This window comes from Vombatus ursinus, unplaced genomic scaffold, assembly GCF_900497805.2.
Source record: "Vombatus ursinus unplaced genomic scaffold, bare-nosed wombat genome assembly UNPS02014941.1, whole genome shotgun sequence".
NCBI classification, from domain to species: Eukaryota; Metazoa; Chordata; class Mammalia; order Diprotodontia; family Vombatidae; genus Vombatus; species Vombatus ursinus.
The window spans coordinates 1,493,595-1,514,312 of record NW_020954719.1 but is presented as its reverse complement, the minus strand read 5'-3'; the positions used below and the strand labels follow the sequence as shown (position 1 = coordinate 1,514,312).

At 42.6% G+C, this 20,718-nt stretch overlaps 1 protein-coding gene across 1 annotated transcript in view; it reads left to right on the top strand.

Annotated features, from left to right (window-relative positions):
• The window catches only part of ETFBKMT (electron transfer flavoprotein subunit beta lysine methyltransferase), a 38,871-nt gene extending 24,676 nt beyond the window's left edge, over positions 1 to 14,195 (top strand). Inside the window, exons 3-4 of the mRNA XM_027844290.1 lie at positions 858 to 988; positions 13,633 to 14,195. Of these exons, the coding sequence (XP_027700091.1) occupies positions 858 to 988; positions 13,633 to 13,976 (475 nt within the window). The 3' untranslated portion in view covers positions 13,977 to 14,195. The remainder of the gene's footprint in view (positions 1 to 857; positions 989 to 13,632) is intronic.
• Positions 14,196 to 20,718: the final 6,523 nt, after the last annotated feature.

Here is a 20,718-nt window from a genome sequence, read left to right as displayed (position 1 = left end):
CTATTATGCTGTAAGAAATGACAAGGGGATGACTTCAGAAAAACTTGGGAAGACCTATATGAATTGATGCAGAGTAAAGTGAGCAGCTTCTTAGCTGCAGAAGGAAATGGCCAACTACTCCAGTATCTTTGCCAAGAAAACCCAAATGGGATCCCAGTGATTCAGACGTGATTGAAATAACTAAATAGTAACAACAGAAGTGACCAAAACCAGGAGATCATTTTACACAGTAATAGCAATATTGTAATGATGATCAACTGTGAAAGACTTAGTTACTCTGTTCAATACAATGATCCAAGATAATTCCAAAGGATGCACAATGAAAAATGCTGTCAACCTCTGGAGAGAATTGTTGAGCTCAGTGCACGTTGAAATATAACTTTGTTACTGTCCTTATTTTTCTTAGTTGTTTTCTTTTTTTGGCAACATGGCCTATATGGAAATGTTTTGCATGATTTCTCATATGTAACTGATATCACGTTGTTTTCCTTCTTAGTGGGTGGGGGAGGGGCTGGTGGGAGGGAAAGAATTTGGTGTTCAAATTTTTTTTAAAAAATGACAAAGTATATAATAAATTTCACTCATTACTTTCAACAGCAACAAAAGACTTTTCAGCAGAACTAGCTGAATCTCCAGTCAGACCAGTAAAGAACCCTTCACTCCCGTCTTAGCTCCATTTCTTTCCCGGCCAGCTGGGCAAGGTTTAATAGCTTGATCCTAGTGAACTCCAGCCTTCCAAGGCCAGATCATTCTGTATCTTGCCAAATTCTTTGATCTCCTTGTTCAGTTCTTTCTTCTGCCTCATGACCATTCTACCTTCACAACTCACCTTTAAGTTGTTTGTCTTTTTTATGTAGGTACCTCTTGGATAATCCTGACATTGTCAGGGGAAGATCTCTACTAGATCTTGGGAGTGGATGTGGAGCAACAGCCATTGCTGCTAAAATGAGTGGGGCATTGAGGATATTGGCTAACGACGTTGACCCTAGTAAGGCCTTTGTACATACATTCTTTTAGCTTATGTAACTTATGCTTTTCTGTGTATTTGTATACAATTTTAGGAGAAATGGAGTTGCTAAGCAAATTAAATTGTGTGTACATAGTTCATTATCCATTAGACTTACAAGCGTGCCATAAAGACTTAAGGAAAGACAAAATTTTTTCATAGAGGGGCTGATTTTTCAAGTAAAGATGAAGGTCATCTTGACCAAGCAAATGAAAGATGGAACACATTTTGACACAAACCTCTGCAACCTTTAAGTTTTTTCTCATGTAAGTTGTTAAGTAAGCGTATAAAAGCTTGTTGTAAAGAAGCAAAATTTTATTTTTTAAAAACTTTGTTTTAAAGTATCCAAGTTTATTTTTTATTCAACAGAGTATTTTGTTTTTTGTTTTTAAAAACATGTAACTATGTAAAGTGTTGTGCTAGGTGCTAGGCCAGTACAGCAACATGACAACCCCAGCAGTGGGGTCCTTGCAGAATACCTGCAACAACTCACTCTGTAACATCTAGTTGAGGCCTGTTAGGACCACAGTCACTCAGTCAATAAACATTTATTAACCACCTACTGTATGGCAGGAAAAACTATCAACCAAAACTGTACAAAAGTTGAATGGGCTGCATTAAAAGGTGATCAGTTCCCCTGCTGTGGAGGTCTTTAAGCAGAGGCTGGGTGACCACTTGTCAGGTATTTTATAGTGGAGATTCCTTTTGTGTTCTAGTTGTACTGAAGGCCACCAAGTTCCCTCAATCACAGATTCTATGAGTTGTCTTCCATATACTCATGTTTCCATCTCTCCTGGACTGGAACTTTGTGCTAGGGCCAGGCTCCACTCTCTCTCACTCTTGGATTGGTTGAAGTCTAGATGCCATTGCCAATGCCTTGCCATAATTCAGGATGTTATGTCTGAAAAATGGGATAGTGAACTGAATCCAGAGCTAAAACTAGGGTCCACTCTTTGCCTCCCTCTCTGATGTCTGCCTCTATCTCCTTATGGATTAGCGCAAGCATGGCCTTGTTTCCTTCTCCTTTCAGTCAGTCATCACCTGGAGGTTGATGTTGTTTCTTGTTGCAGCAGGCCCCAGTAGGATATTAGAGATCACATTTACTTCAGATCTTCTGGCTGACCATATATGTCTCCTGTAGGCAGTGACTTACTAGAAACTGGTTTTTTTCTCCTGTTGTTGTAAGCCTATATCTTTTGCCTTTTGGAATATCCCTTCCAAAATTTCCCTTTAGCTTATGTATAAGCTGCCAGGTTTTGTATGATCCTGACTGTGGTTCCTTGGCATTTTAATTCCTTTCTGGATGCTTACAGTATTTTTTCTTCAACATACAAGCTCTGGATTTTAGCTGTGACATTCCTGGGGCTTATTCTTTTTGGGGTTCTTTTCAAGAGGCAATCAGTAGGTTCTATCTTTATTTTGCTTTCTGTTTCTAATAGATCTGGTAGGATTCATTTTGAAATGTAACTCCAGATCTTTTTAAAATTATGATTTTTAGGGAGTCTAGTAATTCTTAAATTATCTCTCCTCGAGCTGATTTCAAGGTCAGTTGTTTTCTATACCAAATACCTTACACTTTCTTTGATTTAAAAAAAGAATCTTTTGATTTTGTTCTTATATCTCTTGCTGTCTTATGGAATCATTGATTTCTAGTTTTCAGGGAGTTCATTACTTGAGTAAGGCCTGCCACTTTCTAAGCAGGGCCAGAAAAACAATATATCCAATGATTATAGCATTATAAATGGAACGAATCTGAACAAAACTGAATGTTGTGAAGTGTAAAGTACAAGTGTGGCCCCAAAGATGAGATAGAAAATGACATAACCCTTGCTCCTTTAAAGAGCTTGGGGTCTATGAATTTGGAACGTTGCAATAATAACAGATTTTTTCCAATGTGTCAGACAATTTTAATTAATTTTCCCCCTTTTTCCTCTTTTCTTTTAAAAAATTGTTATTAGATAGTACTTTCTGGGAGAAGGATAAAAGGAGATATCTAGGCAATGTAAAAATAAAGATATCAGTCAAAAACTATTTTTAAAAAAGATTTATCACTTTCTGTTCTAAGTTATTCTATTTCTTGCTTCATTTCTTGTAGGTATTCATGTTGTCCTTGTGGAAAATCAATTTTTTTTTTTCTTTCAATCTCTGTTTGCAGTTATCATGAAGTTATTCTCTCTTACTAGTTTGGAATTTTCAGGATATCAGGATCTCCAATAATTATTTATGGTAGTCACTGTCTTCTTTTTAATTAGCTCTCTGGCCTCAGTTACTGAATTGGAGCTTTGTGCCCTGGCCAGGCTCTATTTCCCTCCTGCAATTGTGAGTGGGATGGTTGACCCTGCTTGGTCTTGACCTGAGTCACTTGGGTTCCTTTGCTGACCTTCAATTCCAGGGGTTAGATCCCCTTTGGATCTTTGAAGTTTAGAGTACTAGATCTTCGTGGATGTATTGCATTTAAGACTAGAATTGTGGGGACGTTGGAGCCCCTGGGTCTGGGGTATCCTGGTATGGCAGCTACACATCCTTAGTCACTTTGAAGGTCCCTAATGTGGGTTTCCAGCTACTGTGGTACTTTCTCAGTGGATCCCTTTACTCTTGCTGATTCAGTACATAGAGCCTTATAGACAACAAGTACCTCTAATCCATATCTGGTCATGCTGAGAGGCTGCCATATTGTTTGTTTGATCTAGTACTGGATTTGCTGTTGATCTCCATTCTTACTGCTCAGGGGCTGCTGGGTGGACTTCTGTGTAGTTCTGGAGAGGGAAAAATTACTTGTACTTCTGTTGTGGTTTCATGGTTTGTTGTGAGGGTTGCTACCACAAAGAATTCGGAGTCAGACCACCTCTAATCCAAGTATAGGCATTTATTGGGAATGATGCCTCCAATGAACTGAGTTGCAAGAGGAACGAGCAACTTAGTAAGATGAGGCAGGCAGTTTTATAGTGTAATGATGCTGATTACACAACAGAAATTATGAATATTAAAAAGGCAGGAGGGGGTTTGTTAAGGAATCAGGGGTGGGAACCTATAGCCTCGAGGACACATGTGGCCCTCTAGGTCCTCAAGTGCAGCCCTTTGACTGAATCAAAACTTCACTGAACAAATCCCCTTAATAAAAGGATTTCTTCTGTAAAACTTGGACTCAATCAAAAGGCCACACCCAAGGACCTAGAAGGCCACATGTTCCCCACCACTGGTAGGTGATAGGGAGGGGTTTGTTAAGGGATTAGGTAATGGGATGGGGTCCCAACCTCAGGAGTATTACTCACGTGATTACCTACAATGCATATAGAAAAACCCGTTTGGGGGAGCTTAAATGATAGTAATGTTATAATAAACCTCTCTACTTATAATAAACCTAAAGGACAGCTTTTGCTATTACTGTGCAGGTGCCTACTTAGGGAAAGTCTCTTCTATTGTTTTGGGGTCCACTTCCTGCTTGGGCATCCTGGTGGTCCTGCTTTCTGATCGGCTGACTGTTATGGTCCTGTCTGAGTTGAGATGGATGTGGTTGCGGTTGAGTGCATGGACCTACTTGTTGTTTCTGTGGGAAATATGAAGAATGGGTCTGGGGCCAGTGGCTAGCTAAAGGCAGTGGCTGGGATCCCATCACATTGACACACCTACTGTTCTAGTGAGAAATATGAGTTCATGGACACACCTGTTGTTCTAGTGAGCAGTGAGGCATATATGAGGAAGTTAGAATATTGAGTTGGGGGGAGGGCAGTGGGTATATTGAATCTGGGGGCAGTGGCTAACTAGGGACAGTGGGCCTGCTGTTCACTGAGGCCTGTGATTGAGTCTGGGAGGCTGTGGTATGGTGAAATCTGGACATGCTTGTTGTTTAGTGAGGCCCATAAGGAAGTTAGAATATTGGGACTGGGGGCACCTTTATTAGGATTCTGTCACTTCTCTTTGGTTTTCTTGATGATTATTCAGTTTTATGCAGTTTTTTTTTTTTTTTTCCTGAAGCAGGTATATGGGAACTGTAAACAACTATGTTGTCTGGAAGTATCTTGCATGTCCCCAACCAGAAAATGCCCACAGCCTTCAGGCTAACTTCCTGTGCAGTCCTAGACAGGAGAGCTCACTGGTGTTTCCCATTCTCTCTTTTGGAAATCAGTGTTTCGTTTAGTACCTTTCTACATCTTTGTTGTGGCATTTCTGAAGTTAGAGTTGTACCGTCTTTGCCAGAAGTCATGAAATCACTTCTTTCTCTTCTCCCTCTTTCTCCATATTCCTTACTCTATTTTCTTCCTTCTGAAGGTCAGAGCTAAGGGATAGAGGTGGGTAGAAGTGGCTAGAGAATAATTCAGTTCATTTTCTTCTCTAAAAGTTATTTCTCACAGTCTTCTTTTCCTTGTCAGGAAGGCTTTACTCTCTTGAATGGATTGAAATTCTTTGGGAAATCAAATAAATGTGATTAAATAGCCTCTTTAATGCTCAATCATCCCTTTAGATATTGAAAATCTGTTTAATTTGAGGTGAATTATCCACATTCCCACATGCTCTTTTACATTTAATTTCTTATTAATGATTAAAAACACTTCTAGTAAAAATGGCAAGACATGCAAAATCAAGGAATAGAAATCTCTTTAACTGAGGCCACCCAGTGGACCTGAGTATTCACTTCCATGGCCCACTAAGGGGGGAAGCAATAGTCTGACAACACTGTCTGGAATTTCCAACCCTGAGTTCTCAGTTTACTTTCCAAAGGGACACACACACACGCACACGCACACACGCACACACACTCACTGACTGAATGTTACCTGTGAGGGATTGTCTGATGTTGGCTACGTGCCACGTGGGGGTTGTGGCAAGATGGGGCAGGGACAAGATATTAGGAAGTAACTGGAGCTTATGCTCCCGAGGCAGGGGGCTGTGCCATGTGGAGTTGTGGTGAACTGGGGTAGGAACAGGATACGGGGAAGTAGCCGGAGCATGTGCTCCTGAGGCAAGGGGCTGTGCCACGTGGGAGTGGGACGGCAGAGAACGAGCTCCCTTTGTCTAGTCCTCTCCCTAGGTGCAGCGCTAACCCCAGACGTCTCCTTCCGGTATCTGGGCCTAGCTTCCTTTGTCACATCCTCTCCCTTGGTGCAGCGCTAACCCCAGATGCCTCCTTCCGGTATCTGGGCCTAGCTTCCTTTGTCACATCCTCTCCCTTGGTGCAGTGCTAACCCCAGACATCCCCTTCCGGTACAACCAATCACTAGTAGGCGGGTTGAGGAGGAGGGGCTAGGAAGGTATATAAGGGGCGGTAGAGATCGGAGCTCGCTCTCTTGCTCCTGCTCTTGCTTTCCTGCTTGGCCTTGCTGTGATGGTCTCTGAATAAAGTTCTAGTGCTTGCACCTCCCGATCAGCTCGTCTCTGTGTTTATCCGGGTGGGCTCCGAGGACTGGTCAGTATGACCCTGGCAGCTTGTTCCTGTTAGAAGGAGAGTGCATGGCCTGACCGGCACAAGTGGAGCCCAATACGGGGCTAGAGGAAATAGGCCAGGGGCCCCGCGGATCAGCTGGTCTGGTCGTGGGAAGAGAGACGAGACCCATAGCCAACAGGGTGAGGGAAGGAAGATGGGACAGATGTTTGTTAAGGTCCCAGATTGGGAAGTGTTAGGGAAAGAAGTATATAAAATAGTGAAAGAAGTGGAATCAGTGGTGAGGAAGAATCAGGGAGTGAGGCAGAGGACACCAGAGACAGGAAATGGGAGAATAAGCCAGGGAAAAGAAAGGAAGAGCGTAGCAAGAAAAGCTCCGCCTATCATGCAGAAGGGTGGCCCCCTCCTCCAGACTTCCCTTTTGAGGAGAACGTCCCGTCTGCTCCTCCAGCTCCCTCTTATGGGGCCATGGGGGACACCCCAACCAGGCTAGGACAAATGCTCCAGAAGGCAGTGGCAGATGGAGACACGGATGCCAAGGCATGGCTAGATGCCTGCCCGGTGTTTGAATCTGACAGAGGGAGGACCTGGGCCCCTCTAGAATGGAAGAAATTTAAGGAGTTAAAAGAAGCAGTAAGTACTTAAAGAGTTGAATCCCCCTATGTCAGGGAATTGATGGTCCTCCTGGCCGATAGTCAGGTACTGACCCCGAATGACTGGAAAACCATTGCTAAGGTATGCCTTAAGCCAGGAGAAACCCTGCAATGGATGACTCTGTTTGCAGATATCGCAAAGAGCTTTGTTAGAGATATGCAGAGTCGCACTCCCCAAGATGACTTTCATAAGATAGTGGGGACAGGGAAATATGAGAAAAATGAAGATCAGATGCGATATGACGCGACAGTGTATGCAGCTGTCTCCCAATGTGCCCAACAGGCTTTTAGTAGGATTCAGGCATTGGGGAAACAAAGGCCCTCCATGACCCAGATTAAACAAGGTCCTGATGAACCCTTCCCGGATTTCGTGGCCCGCCTACAGGCGGCTATTGAGAGATCCATGGGCAGGGGAGAAGCCGCCAGCCTCCCTATACAGAGGCTGGCACGGGACAATGCCAATACAAATTGCCAGAAGGCTGTGCTTACATTAGATAATGACACTGGCCTAGAGGAGATGATAAAGAGATGTGAACATGTCGGGTCCAGTGCCTTTCAAATGGACGCCTTCGCGGCGGCCATTTTGAAAGGGTTATTAGAGGTGCTGAAAACAAAAGAGACTAAATTGTGTTATCAGTGCGGCAAAGCCGGTCATTTCAAGGCGCAATGCAGCCAGAAACCCGGTAGAGCCCGTCCCAAAGTAATTTGTCACAGTTGTAATAAGCCCGGCCATTATGCTAAGGAATGCCGCAAGTCGAAGTTGGGAAACGGGGCAAGGGGCCCCTCGAGGGCCCCTCAACAAGCTTACCAGATGGAAGCTCAACCCCTTCAGAGAGCGCCTTCGAGGCTGTATCAGGAATATCTCCGACTTCTACCCGGTGGTTCGGACTTCCCTTCACAGCAAAGGAAATTTCCACATCGACCCCGGAGATACAACCATAGTGCCAGTGACTGGGCTTGATTCTGCCCTCCAAGCAGCCCTCGTGGTGGGCCTTTCATCATATACCCCAGTTATTGTCCACACCACGGTTATTGCTCACCAACCCCAGCAACAGATCATAGTAACTAACCCACATGATTTGGCAGCTTACATAGACAAAGGGGAGGTAGTGGCTCAAGCCCTTCCCCTGTTGGATGGGCACAGTAATGATATTAATTGGGTACAACATATAGAACACAGTAAGCCATGGGCAACTATCCAAATTAAGGGGCGATCCTTCAAGGGATTATTAGTCACAGGAGCTGATCATTCTGTCATCTCACAACTATTTTGGCCCCCATCTTGGCCAGTCCAAATGGATGCCACAACGATCAACGGGGTCGGAGGGGCGCAACAAGCATGGGTATCAGCAGAGGATCTGCCCTGGCAATTCGCGGATAAGCAAGGGACCATCCGACCCCTAGTGGTTGCTGGTTTGAGGTACAATTTATGGGGAAGGGATATTTTGAAGGCTTGTGGGGCATCTGTTTATATACCACCCCCGCAGGATTTTTAATTGGGGCCGTTGGGCAACAAGAAAAAGTTTCTTGTATCAGACCCACTCCTCTAACATGGAGATCTAATAACCCAGTCTGGGTACCCCAATGGCCCCTCCCTGCAGAGAAAGCCCAGGCTTTACCTGATATAGTGCGGCACTAGTTACAGGCGGGGCACATTGAGCCCACGTCCAGCCCCTGGAACAGCCCAGTGTTTGCAATAAAAAAGAAATCAGGGAAATTTCAAATGTTAATAGACCTCAGGGCGGTTAACACCACCCTAGAGCCCATGGGAACCCTACAGCCTGGCTCCCCTCCCCTAATTTAGTGCCTTCTGGATCGCCTGTGACAGTCATAGACATCCAAGATTGTTTTTTCTCTATCCCATTATCCCCAGAAGATAGAAAGAGATTTGCCTTTACCACATCCACTACCAATAATGCAGGGCCAGATTGAAGATATCAGTGGAAGGTCCTGCCCCAAGGAATGTGCTGCAGCCCCACCTTATGCCAGGCTTATGTGGGGAGAATGCTGGACCCTGTCAGGGACAAATGGCCTAAAGCCACAATACTTCATTATATGGACGATATTTTATTGGCCACTAGCACTGATGAGACACTAGCAAGATTGGTAAAAGAAACCATCTCTGCTCTTACTCATTATGGTCTGGTGGTGGCCCCTGATAAGGTCCAACAAAACTACCCACTCACATACCTGGGCCTTCGTATGGAGGCTGTTTCTATTAGCAATCAAATTCCTGAACTACGGCTTGATAAGATAACCACCTTGAATCACTTCCAAAAGTTAGTGGGACAGATCCAATGGCTCCAGGCCCGCACACCCATTCCTCCTGCTGTAATGCAGCCTTTATATTATATATTAAAGGGAAATTCAAATTTGAACTCCCCTCGGGCATGGACTCCTGCTGCTAAGGCAGCAGTGTCCCAAATACTCTCACTTGCTGCCCAGGCCCAGACCGCCAGGGTGGGACCCCAAAAGTACAATAGAGGTCTCCTTGGTCAATCAACAGAGCCCTTTTTGTGTTATACACCAAGGTCCCAAATTGTTAGAATTTGTATATGCAAAGAAGGCTCACAAGGTGCTGCCAAATTATTAGGAGATGTTAGGGGAACTAGCCTTAGCTGCCTTACAAAGGGCTGTCCACTTGTCTGGGCAGCGACCTTTACTTTACTCGTTTTTGAACCTGGACAGCGAGAAGCCATTATGCAAACCTATTGGTCTTGGGCACATTGTTCCCAATGGGCCGAGGTGAGTCCCCATTCCTCCTGCCTGCTCCTCCCTATGCTAGAGCAAATAACCTTAGTACCCCCCCAACGAAAGGTTATGGGAGAACCTGTTCAAGGCCCAAATGTTTTCACTGATGCTACAAAAAACCGAAAGGCCTCTATTTATCATGAGGCCTCCAAGGAAATAACAGTATTAGAAACCCCCTATGACCCTACACAGAAAAATGAGCTCTTTGCCATCCACCATGCTTGCAGTAAAGGTTCTTAGATGCATAGAGGACGCTGTCCTCCAACCTCATAATTCCACCATATCCTTTCTCCTGAGTGAGCTACAGCAAATTTTGTTGCAGCGAAACAACCCCTTCTATGTTCTCCATGTTTATTCTCATCAATCCACCTCAGGAGGCATTTTGAGGGCAATGATGTAGCGGATCGTGCTTTACAGTGCTCCCTACTGCCAGTCCTCACCCCTCCTGAACAAGCCCATGATTTTTTACACCTACCCGCGAGCTCCCTGAGACGCCTGTATGGTTTAACTCGTGAACAGGCTCGACAAATTGTGAGGCGATGTGTGCGCTGTGTTCCCTTCCTCCCCTCTCCACCTAGAAAAGGGATTAACCCATGCGGTCTTTTTCCCAATGACTTGTGGCAAATGGATGTTACTCACCTTGGCCGTGTCGCTATCCATGTCTGCATTGATACCTTTTCCAAATTTATGATGGCCACTGTATCCAGTAAGGAGAACACCCCATCAGTTATTAAGCATCTGTACCATTGCTTCGCCTCTGTGGGGATCCCTCACGTCATTAAAACTGACAACGGGCCTGCCTATTTATCTACACAAATGACTGCCTTTTTTACATCCTTTGGCATTAAGCATGTTACAGGGATCCCCTATAACCCCACAGGTCAGGCTATTGTTGAGCGAGCCCATCGTACCTTGAAAGCCACCCTCAGTAAACAAAAAGGAGGAGTAGGAGGTCGCGGCTCCAGGTGGTGGCCTACCCAAGCAGACGTGGATAAAGCTTTATATACATACAATTTTCTCTGTCTAGATAGAGACACGGGCCTATCCCCCAGCATGCTACAGCTAATAACACCACCCACTTGCAATTCAACTGGCCCCTTAAAAACAGCACTACATGCACCATCCCTTAACCAGAAAGTCCTCTGGAAGGACAATGAGGGAAACTGGCAAGGCCCATCCGTAGTGTTGTGGAGAGGACCGGGGTATTTATGTCTTACAGATCCTGATGGCCAGAACTGCTGGGTACCAGAAAGAAGAACAAAACGAGTTGAAGAAGCCCCGGGAGAGACAACAAGGATGGGAGAAGAAACACAGTCAACAGAAAATTCAGAGAGAGCAGAAAGAAAAGACAGTTAGGATGACTAAACTAAGTAAACTGTTTTCACTTTTTTGCACGATCGGGACTTTGCCACAAGTTACGTCAGCTCCAGTGCCCTGGGCACCCCTGTCGAAGGCCACACTGAGGAGGACAACAGGAGGAGGCGGGAGTGGAGAGATGGATCCTGGTAAAAGGTGCTCAAAGACAAATCCTGACGTGGGAAGAGGCTACTCCTGAGATCATCTTACAGGGCAGCTGGACCCTGAACTCCACATTGTACCTCCTCGGCATTCACCACCTTACACTGACAAAAGCTAAGACCCCTGCCAATTGGTTCCCCACTGCTGAAGATGCCAGGTGGGAGGAGATAGGTAAAGCGATCAATTATCGTCGACACAACAGAGAATGGCTGGGGGCACTTGCGTTGGCGGCATCCATCTTCGAGGAGTTCCAGATACAGGACTTATATAGCAGACAGCAATTACTTGCCTCACAAATAGAGGAGCTGGCCAATAAATTTGCCCATGCCCTCCAAGTGCAGGCTGATATTGATCAGCAGCTGGAGGAGCAGATTCATAAAATAGCATTGGCTACCCAGGACATTGGGAATGAACTTATGTGGCTGGAATTGAGACAGCAGTTGCCATGCGATGGCCGATATCGATCCATTTGTGTAACACCCTTAAACCATAACACCACTTGCAACACCCTTTCACAAAGCATAAATGACACTCTCTCTTTCTTTTCTATTTGGTGTAATGATACCTGTACCGTTTCCCAGATCCAAGCTACAAATCTTTCCTCTGAACTCCAGGCTTTGCGGGTGTTAATTAGACTGGCGTGGAACATATCTGACACTTGGCATCAACACGAGACTGATGATATTGTTCATCACCTTAGCGATTGGATTAAGCATACCTCTTTCCCCATCCCCTCCCTTATAACCCATTGGGCATTTATAGCTCTTTTTGCATTTATACTGTTATTGTTACTACCCACTATATTAGGGTGTTTCCTTAGGATTCTTAGAGGTTCATTAGAGGCACTCAAAACCGAGGCCCTAGTCTTGAGACCCTGTCTCCGCCCCTTGATTAAACAAAAAGGGGGAATTGTGAGGGATTGTCTGATGTTGGCTATGTGCCACGTCGGGGTTGTGGCAAGATAGGGCAGGGACAAGATATTAGGAAGTAACCGGAGCTTATGCTCCCGAGGCAGGGGGCTGTGCCATGTGGAGTTGTGGAACTGGGATAGGAACTGGATATGGGGAAGTAACCGGAGCTCACGCTCCCAAGGCAGGGGGCTGTGCCATGTGGAGTTGTGGTGAACTGGGGTAGGAACAGGATACGGGGAAGTAGCCGGAGCATGTGCTCCTGAGGCAGGGGGCTGTGCCACGTGGGAGTGGGGCGGCAGAGAACGAGCTCCCTTTGTCTAGTCATCTCCCTAGGTGCAGTGCTAACCCCAGATGCCTCCTTCCGGTATCTGGGCCTAGCTTCCTTTGTCACATCCTCTCCCTTGGTGCAGTGCTAACCTCAGACATCCCCTTCCGGTACAACCAATCACTAGTAGGCGGGCTGAGGAGGAGGGGCTAGGAAGGTATATAAGGGGCGGTAGAGATCGGAGCTCGCTCTCTTGCTCCTGCTCTTGCTTTCCTGCTTGGCCTTGCTGTGATGGTCTCTGAATAAAGTTCGAGTGCTTGCACCTCCCGATCGGCTCGTCTCTGTGTTTATCCGGGTGGGCTCCGAGGACTGGTGAGTATGACCCTGGCAGCTTGCAACTGTTAGAAGGAGAGTGCACGGCCCAACCGGCACAGTTACCTTCATATACCCTACTTCTCTGTCAGTTAGCAGTTTGTGAATCATGTTTTGAAAACAGGTAACTTTAAAGATCTGTACAGAAAAAAATGAAACTGCTGATATTTTTTGGGGGTGACCGCAGTCTCTGGTTTTATTTTTTCCTTTTCCTCATATGTAAGCTCAGGCCTCCTCTGCTCTACTGAAACTTCTAGAACTTGGAAATGCAGACTCCACATTGACTCTCCTTCTCTTCCCCTTGTCATCTCTTACTACTACCCTTCTTGTTTCACACACACACATCACAGTGATCATAGCTTGTTCATACAGTAGGGTCTTTGGTCACAATTTAATAAAATCAGAGCAAACAGTCTACAAGGGTATATGGCTTACTAATTACATAGAGATTTATCTTCCTTAAATATAGAAATGCCCATGAAGAAGGTAGATAGTGTAATTAACTATTCATATTGGAATTATTACTGAACAAGGGATAAAGTATGTTCACTTAAGCAATGAATATTTATTTTCTTCTCCCTTGTAAATATGCCAGAAGAACGATCTGCTAGCAACCTCTCGACTTGTTTACCTATAAACACTACTTGGAAAAAGGGAAACACAACTTAAGTAGGTTGTCTGAATGTTCAAATGACTCAGCTCCTCCTAAGTAAAATAATGTGATAAAGAATTATAATTGTACGGTACTCATCAACTCACTGTATACTTTTTCTTAGTTGCAGGAGTGGCTACCTTGTTGAACTGCAAATTAAATAAACTGGACCCCCTTCCCATTTTAACTGAAAACATCTTGGACTCAGAACTGGATAAGTGGGAACTCATTGTCCTAGGAGATATGTTTTATGATGAAGACCTTTCAGATAGACTTCTTCAGTGGTTGAGGAAATCCATTTGGACTCATGGAACAAAAGTGCTGATTGGTGATCCTGGGAGACCACAATTCTGTGGACACAATATTCAGAATCACTTACAGAAGGTAGTAACATATTCACTTCCAGAGCTCACTGAGGAGGGAAACAATAGTCTAACAACAAGCACTGTCTGGAATTTACATCTATGAGTTCTCAGTTTACTTTCCAAAGGGATACACACACATACATACACATAATACATACATATACATTGATTATTACCCTCATATACACTACTTCTCTGTCAGTAAGCGATTTATGAATCATGTTTTGAAAACAAGTAACTTTAAAGTTCTGTGAGGATTGTTTTTCTTTTTTTATATACTCAAATTTCCATTCATGGTAGTTATATAATTGTTCTGTTTCCTGATTGTTAATATCATTTTGAAATTAAAAATTACACTCCTATTGGAATTTTCAGAATTTTTAAAAAATCATTTTATTGGTATTTCTCATTTTTATATTACCTACATTTTCCAGTATGTATCCTAAGGGATACATACTGGCTTCTGACCTTATCATTCAATTGAAACTGTTCTCTCCAAAGTTGCTAATGATCTCTCTTTTGTGTGTGTGTGTGTGTGTGTGTGTGTGTGTGTGTGTGTGGTTATTTATTTTTAGTTTTCAACATTCACTTCCACAAGATTTTGAGTTCCAAATTTTCACCCCATCTCGCCCCTCCCCCCACCCCAAGATGGCATACATTCTGAATACCCCTTCTCCTAGTCTGCCTTTCCTTCTGTCTCTCGCCCCCCTTCTCTTATCCCCTTCCCCTTCTATTTTCCTGTAGGGCAGGATAGATTTCTGTATCCCATTTCCTGTATTTCTTATTTCCCAGTTGTATGTGAAAACATTTTTTTTAAACATGTGTTTTTAAAACTTTAGGTTCCAAATTTTTTCCCTTCCTCCCTCCCCACCCACCCTCATTGAAAAGGCAAGCAACTCAGTATAGGTTATACATGTGCAGTTATGCAAAACACTCCCATAGTAGACGTGCTGTGAAAAACTAACCTTATTTCCCTTAATGCTATCCCACCCTCCCATTTATTCTATTCTTCCTTTTGACCCTGTCCCTCCTCAGAAGTATTTGCTTCTCGTTACCCCCTTACCCAATCTGCCCTCCTCTCTATCATCCCCCTACTCTCTTGTCCCCTCCCCCCCCCCATTTTCCTGTAGAATAAGACAGATTTCTGTTGAGGGCTGAGATGGAGTATGTTCCTATATCCAGGCAGAACTTATGTGAGGCCTGTTCCTGTGAGAATATGCTCACAATCATCTGTAATGGCTCTCCATGACCCTGAAAACATGATGTACTTGTAGATAAAGAGTGTCTAGAATTGGAAACACAGAGCCTGAGAAAACAGCAACATATCTAGGTCACAAGGAACAAAGCTGATAGCGTCTTGGCACGTAACTGTGGTTTAAGACTTTATAAACCCTGCCCTCAGATCATTAAACGGACTACTCGGTTGCATCCTGCCTGACCCGTGTCTTTTCTTTCACTGCGTCTCCGAGCCACTTTGGGAGCACGGGCTGCTCCCTTCACTTGGTGCCCGAATAGGGACATGCTGAGGCCCAGGAACAGACTCGTCCTTCAGAGAAAGCAGCCCCCTTGAGAAAAGGAGCTCCACAGCAACACAGCAGCACACAAGGTAAGGGGAAGACTCGGATGAGCTACTTCGGCAGCACTTTCATTTTTTCCTGAGCATTCATACAGGCACAGTGTATCTCAGCAACTATCAGGCTTAATGGGGAGTAAAGCTGTGTTTCAGAGCTTAGCTCTGACTAGTAAGGAACAACAAAATGGGACAATTACAAGTAAAAGAAAGAGATGAGCATACTTATGTTAGAGTATTACAACAACTTATGAAAGAGAAAGGTCTTTACTGCAACACAAAACAAATCAAGGAATTTTTGTCTGTAATTTATGTTTGTTCTCCCTGGTTCCCTAAAGAAGGAACTGTAGATATAAAAAGATGGAAAAAAGTAGGAGAACAAATGAATGAATATTATCAAACTGCAGGCCCTGAAAATTTCCCTGTTTCAGCTTTCTCCTTGTTTAATGTTATTAAACTTTGCATGCTATCACCCACTGAAACAAGACAGGTTCGTACCTTTGATCCAGGCACACAAACAGAGAATGAAAAGATAGAAAGAGATAGGGAAGAGTCTTGGTCAGATGACCCCTTAGAACCGACCGCACCTCCATCTCCACCAGACCCTTTTCCTGATAATATGTTTAAAAAAGCCTCTGCTCCCGTTCAGCGAGCCATCCTTGGAGCATTAAAATCTGAAGAAACAGTACCATGTGAGTTTCTTCAAGCTCTTCCTGTCCTTGAAATCCCTGATCCAGGAAATCCTGCTAATATTTTAAGACAACATGAAACCTTAAATTTCAAAATACTAGAAGAACTTAAACAGGCAGCTTCGGCTTATGGCCCTACTGCTCCTTATGTCATGACCTTATTAGATAATATTGGAACTACTGTTCTTTGTCCTTTTGACTGCTAAAATATGTCCAGAAAGGGGGGATTTTTTGTTTTGAAAAATGAATTATTATGATAACTGTACGAGAAGCTAATTCCAGTTTTTTGATTTTCCCTATTATTATTATGTATCTGTTCTGTGTTTGTCTATGTGGTATGAGTGAATGTCCTGTGTGTTATTTGTCATCCTTTGTAGCCAGGTAGCGAAAATAGCATTCCAGTTTCCAAGACTGCAGCTGGACTCTGGAATGCCACTTTCTTTCTCTCCCCCGCTCCCTCCCTTATTATCGCAGCCTCAAGGGAGCGGGTGGATGGGAGAGAGAAAGAAAGAAAAATACTTTATTATTTAGGTTATATGATTGGTAAAAGGCAAGTCGAGAAGGAGCTTTGAAATGTCAAGTCAAAATTAGAAAGAAATAAGATATGTGCAGTTTTAAAGGGACTTTAATCAAAGTCCACCAGAAGAAAAGGCAAGAAAGTTTAAGCATGTAGGAATGAGAGAAGTATGGGTAAAAAGAAAAGCATAATCTATTTGCATGAACAGTATGAACAGAGGGTTTGAAAGTAAAAGATTTGGAAACTTTTGAAGAATTGTTGGAAAAAATAAATCTTCTCTCTCTCTCTACATTCTAACTCTGGCCAAGTTTTGAATGTGGAGGGAGAGACAAGAAAGATGGGGAACCTTTTCTCCCCAGATAAATATACAGGTGGCACTTAATCTTTTCTGCCTCACATAAGAGAAAAGTTTTTGTGTACCAGAACAATCAAAAGGTATTTTAATTCATTCTGATAATATTTTAAATGAAATGTGATGTTTTTAACTTAATGCTTAAGTCAAAATTTGTTATACTGTTTGGCACTAAGGTAAATTGGGAAAATGTAGGGATCTGAAATTTGTTAACTGGGTGACATTAAACAAATTACCTCAGTTTATCTCACATGATTGGAAGGTGCCTAACACAATGCCTCGCAGAGGGCAGACACTAAAACTGTTAACAACTATTATTATTAGTTCCTTAATTAGATGTGACCAGTATACAATGTCAGTGACGGAGAGATGCCCGATTTTGTATGTCAGGAAATTTGGAAATGCATTCAAAAGACTTGGAGTCACTTACTTGGTAATATATTTGTTTCCAATTTTAAACACCTAGAATTGTTTCAAATTGGTAAACTTTTGTGCTAGTTATATCAAGTAGCTTTTCATAATTTGGATGTTATTAAAGTATGAATTTAAAGAAACTAAATGACAGTGAAAGAATGGTGTAAAACTATTTGAAGTTACTGTTTAATGTTAAAACCTGGAATTGTTAATTGATTACTATATGAAAAGGAGAGGATTGGTAAAAGCCTTATCCAGCTTGGTTCTGCCCATTCAAAACAGTCCTCCTTGGGAGGGCAGGCAGGGGTACCACGATCAGCCCCTCCCTGGGGTACAGAGCAATTCTGCTTATTTTGTAATCTTGCCAAGGCCCTTGGACACCATCTGTGTGGCCAAGGTCATGTGCCCTGAGAAAGGAACTTGTTTGGGTCATGCGGTTCTTAAACAATGAACTTGGCTTGCTGAAAAGTTGCAAATTTATGTACAGTAGATAAGAAGTGATTTCCAATGATTGGCTTTTACACCAGGACAAGTTTAAATTTGAGACAGAAATATGTTAAGTAAAATCTCTTATGTACATGGGTCCTGATAAATCTTTATTGCTTATTACAACTCCATTAGAGTAAAAAAAGAATAGTATCTGGCTTTAAGCTGTGATTAGTGAAACTTGCTGTTACGTTCTTGCATCATTACCCCTTTGTTTATGGGGCCGAGATGTTTTAGAACAAATGCATGTAGTCATTGGAACTGATATACATACCCATTTTTAACAGGGGACGCTGCTGAACAGCCATCTTTAAAAACATCAGACCCTATTCAATGGAAAACAGTAAAACCAATCTGGGTCGAGCAGTGGTCCCTTCCTACAGAAAAACTGATGGCTTTACAACAAATAGTACAAGAACAATTAAATAGTGGACACATAGAACCATCTAATAGTCCATGGAACTCTCCTATTTTTGTTATCAAAAAAATCAGGAAAATGGCATATGTTAACTTACCTGAGAAAAATAAATGACGCCATGATATCAATGGGGAGTTTACAACCTGGTATACCATCATTAACAATGATTCCTAGGGATTGGCCTTTATGGATCATTGATTTGAAAGGTTGTTTTCATACAATACCACTACATAAAGATGATGGTCAATATTTTGCCTTCTCAGTGCCATCTACTAACATGAGGGCCCTTCATGCGAGGTATCAATGGAAGGTTCTTCCTCAGGGAATGAAAAATAGCCTTACATTATGTCAGAAGTATGTACATACTGCCTTACAGCCCATTAGGAAACAATTTCCTGAAGCTTACATCATACATTATATGGATGATATTTTGTGTGCTCATCCAGATCGAGAACAGTTGGAACTTATTTTACAAAACACAATATGGCCATTAAATTCCTATGGATTGGTGATAGCTACAGATAAGATTCAAAAAGAACCTCCATATTCATTTTTAGGCTATTTGTTTGATAACATAGAAGTGAAACCACAAAAAAATAGAAATCAGAAAAGATAATTTGAAAACTTTAAATGATTTCCAAAAATTGTTAGGTGAATCAATTGGTTAAGGCCTATACTTTGTATTCCAGCTCACCAGTTGCGTGATTTGTTTGATATCCTTCATGGAGATCCTGATCTGAACTCCCTCAGGAAGTTGACCTCTCAAGCTATGTCTCAACTAAAACAAGTAGAGGACTTAATACAGAAGAAGGCAGTACACAGATGGAGTCCTCTACAAAAATAGATATCACAATACTGGCCACACCCATTGTACCATTAGGGTGTATTCATCAACGGCAAGGATTTATAGAATGGTCCTTTCTTCCAACCCAACCAAAGGTTTCCTTGATTATCCTCTATCAGTTGCTCAGCTTACTCAAAAGACAATTCTGAGAGGTATACAATTAACAGGTCAGTTACCCCGTATAGTACATCTTCCTTACACACAACCACAAATAAACATTCTCTTTCAACAAAATCCTGATTGGCAAATACTATTGACCATATATCAAGGAAAATTTGAAAATGTAATCTCTCTCAAACTTTTCCAATTCATGGAAAAACATCAATGGATTATTTCTAACAAAGTAAAGAAGTCTCCTATTAAGGAGCACCCCTAATATTCACTGATGCAATTAAAGATCATAAAGCATCTTATTATTCCATTGAAACAAATGCTCAAAGGCTCATTCATACTCCTTTTGATTCTACACAAAAGAATGAACTGTTTGCCATTATTTCTGCCTTGCAAGATTTCCCTGGAACCCTAAACATTGTCTCTGATAGTGCATATGCAGTATACGTTACTCAAAACATCGAAACAGCACAAATCAGGAATCAAGATAATGAAATCACACAATTATTTGACACATTACAACTAATTGTTAAGAAAAGGGATGGAAATCTTTTTATCATGCATGTTTTCTCACATACTAACTTACCAGGTCCTATCAGTGAATGAAATGCTATTGTGGATAGTCTCCTCACTATGATCTTTCTTGAGGCCGAAAAATCACATGAACATTACCACCAATCTGCCAATATGCTCAGGAGACAGTTTTCGATTACAAAGGACCAAGCCAGACATATAGTTAAAGCCTGCCAACAGTGTGTTCCTCACTTACCACCACCACTTAATACTGCTATTAACCCAAGGGGCCTTATGCCTTTGGAACTCTGGCAAATGGATGTTACACATATTCCAGAATTTGGTAAAAATAAATACTTACATGTATCTGTGGATACATTTTCAGGTTTTACTATGGCCTCTCCATTAGCTGGAGAATCTACAAAGTATGTTATTGATCACCTCCTGGCCTGTTTTGCTATAGAGGTCATTCCAGGATGTCTCAAAACTGACAATACCCCAGCTTACATTAGCTCCAATTTTAAACAATTTTGTACCACTTACCACATGGAGCATAAGACTGGTATACCTTATAATCCTACAGGCCAAGCAATTGTTGAACGCCACCATAGAGATATTAAAACCCTTTTGACTAAACAAAAGAAAGGGGGAATTGAGGATAGGCGGATACGTTGTAGGTTTGCTTTGGCCTTATATACTATTAATTTTTTGACGCTTGATAGTCAAGGGTTGATACCTGCCTATAAACAATTCAATAATGAAAAATGTCACTTCCATGATTATAACTTAGGAATGGTTCTATGGAAGGACCCAAAGACTGGGCTCTGGCAGGGCCCAGCAAAATGGCTAACATGGGGGCAAGGTTATGCTTGTATTTCCACAGGAGATGGGGAAATGGAGGAAAAGGTGTGGGTCCCAGAAAGGAACATCA